This window comes from Phoxinus phoxinus, assembly GCF_949152265.1.
Source record: "Phoxinus phoxinus genome assembly, chromosome: 19".
Classification (NCBI taxonomy): Eukaryota; Metazoa; Chordata; class Actinopteri; order Cypriniformes; family Leuciscidae; genus Phoxinus; species Phoxinus phoxinus.
The window spans coordinates 15,343,659-15,351,494 of NC_136894.1; the positions used below are offsets into that span (position 1 = coordinate 15,343,659).

The window sequence follows — 7,836 nt, forward strand, 5'->3', positions numbered from 1 at the left end:
CGCACTTTATGACCGTTAACATACTTTGATTAGATTGGTCATCTCAAATAGTTTGACATTGACGAGCGGTGACAGACCGCATGTTCGGCATCTGAGATGAGAAGATTTTGTGCTGTACAAAACAATATGTTTGCTGGACTAAACTAGAGTTATAGGCTACTATATTATTAAATTACTTCACAGCATCTATTGTATACACTAAGGAAAAAATACCGAGGTCCGGACCAATAGGTGACCTCATAGCTGGCTATATGGCCATGGACACCTGTGTGATTCAGACGAACAAAAACAAAACAACTGTGCGATATTGACTGCACATTCACAAGATGGTTAAAAGTAACTGGAAAGGCTAAGAGAAGTGGATTATATGGAGTTGGATTCAGTGTGGTTTTATTGTGTTAAACAGCTATTACAAAAATATAATTTTGGAGGACAGAATGAATCGAAATGTATTGTTTGAAACCAACATATGCCAGCATTTCACAGCTAGCATTAAGACTCGTTTGGGTTTTGCCAAATAGCCTACTTCTGAAGATTGTCAAAAAACATTCAATTTAAAAATGTTTCTGTCAATTTTCAGAAGTAGGCTATCATATTTCAGCTTTAAAATGTTCTATTCCATATTCTATCTCTCTTTATTTTTTCTTCTTTCTGGCTCATTAATAAAATTTCTGGCCATTAGATGGTTATTCGCATTAAGAAAGTGGTTGTGTTTCCTTTCAGAACCACATGAGGGCGACAGACACCGCTTTCATTTTAAATTCAGATGAATGTAGCTATGCCCCCTATAACCTACGTTTCGGAAATTACAATGGCTACTTAACATAGGTTAGTTCTTTTTGATCAAAACATCCTGGAAATGGGGCCTGTAAAGTTTGACTTAAAAGTTTAAGTGGCAAAGCAAAAAAGATTTACTTTAAAATGTTGAAATTAAACCACATGTGGCTACATTTTTAGTTTCTGTTTTGACATCTAATTTTCTGGAGGAAGCAAGCATGTGGAGAAAGGCAGTGCAGCTTTGAGTAGATAGTTTTGGATAACTGTTGACGTTGCTAGACGTTGCATCTTTCATGTTGATATATTATGGAACTACAAAGGAACCATATACAAACTTTGCTTAATTTTCATATTTTGTAGCAGATTTTACACCGCAAAGTTGCATTTAATATCCACAAATATGTGAATCTAACATCATTCTTATAGGTCTTCTCAGGCGACTTCATGTAGTGAGAGTGCAGAGCTGATAGTGGAGATGAATAATTAACTACAGCTCCCTGATCATGAGTCAATATCCTCCCTTCAGGCTCAGGTTCAAAGATTATATGCAAGTACAAGCAAATCATGTGCAGCAGTAGACTCTTTAATGTCAGTCTTTCTAATGAGTTATCAGGTACGGAACACACAATTAACACTGAGCAATGCTGGTATTTCTTCATTCATGTCTTCAGTCCTGATAATCATGCATGATTTAAAATGATTAAGAGCAAGTGGAAGCATGGACATCTGACAGAGTTCACCTGATCAATGCCTAAAATGTCCTTTAATTAGTGACCTAGAAATTGTTTTACTATTTAAAAAAACAAATCCTAAGTGTTTGTTTTGATCCCAACTGTATATTCACTGTATATTTAAAACAAACTCAATTATAATGATTGTTCCATAATATGTTGTCTCTTCACATAACATAGCATCTCCTAAAAGACTGACATAAACACTAAATCACAATTAACACTCATCTAACCTACTGTACGTTAATTTGATTACCATGAAAATGTTGCTAATTATGAAAATTGCTTATTTTCCTGCAGTTTTAGATACAAATGTCTGCCGAATAAATAAATGTAAAAAAAAATTTGTTTGCACTTTTTATTTGACCCATACATCACAATTTCAGCATCTTCTTGGAAGACAACAACATTTCTTTCCCTAATTATCATTCTTTTATTTTGGCCAAAAAGGGCGTTGGTCCAATAGCAAAGCAGTACAGCACAAAGAGACCACAAGACATCGTTACAAACAATAACGACAGAGGAAGATTCACAATAATTTTACGAGCCAGCTGTCTGCGCGAGCAGGTCCCACATCTCCTCAGTCTTGCCCACAAAGAACAACAGTGGCATACACTGTAAATATGACTACAAGACTAACTGGAAGCAGCAGACATTACGGATGCCAGATGAAATTAATTAGTAAGATGTGGGACCACGACTCATCAAGATTGTAAGACTGTGCCAAGTATACAGTATAAATTAAGTACCAATATGACCAACATAACACGCTAGAGACTTAACTTGCTGGAAATGTCAATGCTACAACCTCCAATGAACTCATTTGATAGACACTTGATGGAAGAGCATGTACATGTGAACTATGCCGTATGGACTGATTCGGCTACTAGATGATGAATTTCGTGGTTCCAGCTGAAGTACTGAGCTAATTAAAAGCTTAAGGAATGTTTGCATTGCTGATCACTGAAACACCAACATTTAGTGCATTACCAGTATAAAATGAGATGAAATTCTGTGGTATAACAGGAATGTGTTGGAGTTAAGCAGACTGTTCTCATTATTCCTTTTTCTGCTAGTATCATTGCATCTTAGGAAACTGTCAAGAATATGCCTGGGTCATATTTCACTGAAAAAATCAAAAGGAGCTAATTATTTTGCATCATGAAGCCTACTTCTTCCATTTTGACATCAATTTCACTGCAATTTAGCACAATTATCATTATAGAAATCCAAAAAATGAATGTAAATTATTTAAATTTAAGTGTTTAAACAATGGTATGTGTGTATATATATTAACTGTATTAGTCATTAACATCACTGATTAGCATAAAATAATTTGGACAAAAACACTCTTGATAAAACAATATTCATTATGTTAGAGATAATTGTGTTTAACTGTGATGAACGTAATATCACAAAGCAAAAAAAACGTTTCATATTCCTACTGCAAAATATGATTTCTTATGACCAAGTCACGTTATCGTACGATTCATCCTTTTGCTGTAAATCGGTGTATTTTACGATTCTTCAATATTTCAGACTCTGGACCAATGTTTGTACCCACAGCTCAAGCTCTGTTGTCAGAGGATATAGGAATATGCTTAAATGGAAAAACACATACAGAAATATATTGGCACAGTTTAACGCAGTGGAATTTTTTTTTCGATCCCTGAATTTGGGAATGTTAAATGGAAATCTGAGAGTATACATGTGGCCTTGCTAAACCAAAGCACAGTGCTTGATATAGAATCCAATAAAGCCAGTTCGCATCATGTTGGAAATTAGAGCGTGTTTTCAAGGTACCAACACAATAAAATTTCAGCCTACGAATTGTTAACCATTTCCAAACGATTTATCGGTACAATAGATGGGAATATATGAAGTCCATCTATGCAAATTGGCAAAGTGATTCACTTACTGGACCCAAAGGGATTCTTGTATTTCTTGGACTGTGAATTAGTTCAATCTGGAATAAACATGGGGTTGCAGCCCAGATTAGTTGACCTAATTACTACACATCCAAGCGCTCTGATCCAAACAAGATTAAGACAAATTAGTGGCGTTTAAGCGTCGCAACCAAAGAGGACACAAGACAGGAAATAAACAAGATAATCAAAACAAAAGCACAAAGGTGTAAATGAGTGACCGTGTCTCAGATTGAGGGTAAATATCAGAGTGAGAATGTGCTTTTCTGTTGATTGTTTTTGGCATGTGGCATGGCATTGAGACATAAGGCAGGCACCGCCAGCGGAGCAGAGGGGAACAGGCAGGCCTCCCTTTGGGAATGTGGACATGGACCAGGGAAGAGAAGAGGATGTTGGATGCTACCAGGTTTGGCTCTCATGCAATCTTCAGAAACTGATCCACTGTGTCTGCCTCCACTGCCTCAGAAAACATCTCGTAGTTCTGAAAGAAAGAGAAACACACACAGTATTAGCATCTAAGTTCTAGTTCTGAAACTGAATTAATCTGATAAAAATAAATGCAAATATTTATCTTATTTACTGAATTACATACATACAACATATATTGTACATATACATTGTATATTGTATAAAATGAATGAATTATATTTAAAGGGATAGTTCACCCAAGAATGAAAATTCAGTTTCCGTGTCCTAACTACACGCGACGCGACACGCGATAAAAGGTATCTTTTTCATATTAATCAAAGCTTTTGTCCTAATCAGCCGCGACGGCGATACGCGACGATTCTATTTTAGAAACGGTTTCTATTTTTCTGTGACGTCGCTCTGGAACAACAAGAACAAAGTGTGGCTATGATAATGTCAGGTACTGTTTATGTGCTTTATTTAATGTTAAAAGCGTTTAATGTTAAATTTAGTGCTCCAAGCTTTGTAGCTGTAAAAGCAACATTGGATAATTCACCTCAGATCTTGAAATTAAACAAATGGAAACAAGAACGTTCAAACTGAACTGTTGCTTCTAGTGTGGACAGACAAATTATTTGTCGCTGGAATCTTATCGCATCTGGTTAGGACACAGTGTTACGTTGCTCCAAACATGTATGACTTTCTTTCTTTTGTAGAACAAAAAAAGAAGATATTTTAAAGAACTTTTTATAAAAACTGAATAGTTTTGGTTCCCATTGACTTCTATTGCACTGATTTCAATGGGAACCAAACCTTTTGGTTATCAACATTCTTCAAAATATCTACTTATGTGTTTAGAGGAAGAAAGTCATACAGGTTTGGAACGACAAGGGTGAGAAAATGATGACAGAATTCTGACAGAATTACATTTTTGGGTGGACTACACCATTAAATAAAATACATTAGAAAGACAACATGAAAGGAATAGTTCATCTAAAATTTTTAGATATTTTTCACTGAAAATGTGATGCTTCACTGTTGCATTCAAATTTGTGTTCACTGGCAGAATTTCAGTAAATAATGACTTGAATTTTGGTCAGTTAGACACAAAATCATATGGCTTCAAAAGACTAGTATGGACTAGTTTTATGGTACTTCTGTTTCCATTTCCCATTTAATTTAATATGGGGGAAAATTGTCAAAATATTGTTCAAAGACGCACCTCAGTTCCATAGAAGAAAGCCATAAAGGTTTGACAAAAGGGTGAGGACATTATGACAGAAATTTTATTTTCAGGGAACTATTCCTTTCAAGTCCGAAATTCAAACCATGAAATTCAAACCCCGTTTCCAGTCCTCCTTACCCCACAGTACTGGTCTTCGTTAAATATCTGAGGTGGGATTGCTGTGGGGATGCCCGATTTACTCCTCATCTCATCCCGAACTGCACCGCCCACCGAGATGTCAATCAACTCATACTTGATGCTCTTACTGTCCAGAATACGCATAACCTCCGCCTGTTGAGACTTAACCTGAGAAACAAGGAGAACTATCAAGGTCAAGCAGTAAATAACTGTACAGTCTCTTTCCTGGGCCTATTTAAATAACTGAACCAGGCTGTTGTCTAATTTGCATTTTTCAAGCCACCACTAGAATTATTCAAATTTAGGTTCAAGGAACGTTTTAAGAGAACAATTTACAAAAGATATACAAGATTCACAGTCTAATATAATGCAAGTGTATCTTCGATAAAATAATTTACAAGCCCCTTGAGACATAAAAAGGTCAACAGTGATAAATGTGAATGCATCTTGACACAACTTCCTGAAAAGTCACATGATCATGTAAGAACATTGGGGAAGTTTATTTACTGCACCAATTCAGGAAATGCATTAAAATGGTACAGTAAAAACTCTTCTCATCTGGTCTTTCTACCAACCAAATCAAATCATACATTGCATGAATAGGTGTAGAAAAAGTGTACTTTGCTTTTAACAGCCAGTGGTTTCACTACAAAATGCTGAGTTGATTATTAATAATGAAACACTATCAAGGCTGTATTCAGGAAGTTGGGTCATATCTGCAGAAACCACACCTTAAGCAAATCACTGGTTAAAAACGAAGGGCTGATTAGGGGATATTAATGCATATATCATACATTAAACATGTTTCCAGAAATCCTTTCACTGACCCCGCATTTACAATATAGAACCGGTCTGCTGCAAACTCTCTGTCTTGTTGCTATATTGCTTCATTTGCTTTTTTTATTTACTTGTGTTTTGTAAAGAACCTTAAGCACTGGCTGCAAGCCCTAACATTTCATTATTTATGTTGTTATTATTAGTAGTATCTTGCATGGAATATGTAACAAGCAAGTAATTTGCATGACATGTAAAGGTCATGTGATCCCAACATGGTGGAACTCATGAGGGGCGACCCACTCCATGTAGACTAAATAATTTACTAACATTTCTCGAAAGTGCTGCTCATTTATTAGATTTTAAATCTTTAATAAGCAAAAAATGACAGTCCTGCTTTTCACGTGATTTGAAGGCCCGCGATTATAAAAATGCAGCAAAAATAAGCATTGGCATTCTTTATTTATAACAGATGTGCACATACTTAACAAAGCAGAAATGTAACTTGCAAAAGCTCAATGCATCGCTTCAATCTGATTTGCCATAATCACGTGAACGATTTAAAGCGAACGTTTTTATTTATGAGCAACATATCTAAGCGCTCGTGCAAAACAAGTTACAGGTCCTAGAATGCACCATTAGAGCGAGACCAACTACATTCAACACAGACAACATGACTTCCGCTCTCAACGCAATGCACATCATTCCTTCAACATCGCTACACATCCGGAATCTACAAATAACTACGGTTTGCAATTAATTAAAACGTTTGAGTGCTACAATAATGTCTTAGTAAGCCATTTATAAGCGTCCTTATGTAGCAATAGCCTTTGAATGTGGCTAGATGTATGTAAACGTAGCAGTTGGGTGTGTCTAGAAGCCTAATCCTCCATTTCAAATGTATTTAACTCTGCATTTTTCAGATATAATGCTTACTTTCTGAATCCACATGGTCACAGGTTTATTCTCACCTCTCTTGATGCAGTGACGGTGGTGTAATACAGTTTGATGCCCATTGTTGCTGATGCTGAATCGTAATGTCCCTTTGTGTTTCTGGAAGCGATCAGTTCCCGTTCTCTTGCTCTACAGTCGCCGTTTCACACAGGTTTCACCACTGACACAAGCTATTCACTCATTTAAAGAGACAGCGCCTTATTCTACATAAGGAAATGCGGTCTCATTTTGGCTTCCTCATGAACATAATACGTAAGCTTTCAAATGAACAAATGGTTCTTTATGGTGGATACGGTTTCTTTATAATATTAAAATGTTTTGGGGGTTTTTACACTAATAAAGTTCTTTAGGGAATCAAAAACGTCCTCGCTGTGAAAAAAATGTTGCAACCTTTTTCTTTCCTTTTTTTTGATAATTCTGTTAATTATCAGGAGATAATTCTGTTCTCAAACCCTGTGTTTCTAACTTTGCTGTATTATGGACAATAAAGACTTGTATTTTGTAATTTACAATATTCTCTGTTATAAATCCCCCTCCCCTTATTAAAACGAATTCCATTCCAATTCCAGAAACAACATGTCATAATGGATGTGAAGTTAAAGTCTCCTCTTATTTATCACTTCATCTTATATTTTGTTAGTTGTGTCAATAGGGAGCAATTTTAGCCAACCCTTGAAAAACAACAGATTATTGAAAACTACAAAATGCCTAGATATAATCTGTCAAAATACATTATAAATAATCAAAGGAAAGAGTGAACAATCAACTTCTGTAGTAGCTAAGCAGCGTGCAGATATTTATAATGGCATTGTATGAACTTTAGTAAAAGTAGATCAAATAATTCATAATAGTAGGCTACATTAATGTGTGATTATAGTTTAATTTTTGAAAGTAATTCAATGCA

At 35.6% G+C, this 7,836-nt stretch overlaps 1 protein-coding gene across 1 annotated transcript; it reads right to left on the reverse strand.

Annotated features, from left to right (window-relative positions):
* Positions 1 to 1,853: 1,853 nt before the first annotated feature.
* sh3bgrl3 (SH3 domain binding glutamate-rich protein like 3) lies at positions 1,854 to 7,404 on the reverse strand. The gene is made up of 3 exons (XM_079589946.1): positions 6,950 to 7,404; positions 5,205 to 5,372; positions 1,854 to 3,914 (listed from the first exon to the last, which is right to left on the reverse strand). Exons 1-3 carry the CDS (start codon positions 6,992 to 6,994, stop codon positions 3,849 to 3,851), a joined length of 279 nt encoding a protein of 92 aa, XP_079446072.1. The 5' UTR covers positions 6,995 to 7,404; the 3' UTR covers positions 1,854 to 3,848.
* Positions 7,405 to 7,836: the final 432 nt, after the last annotated feature.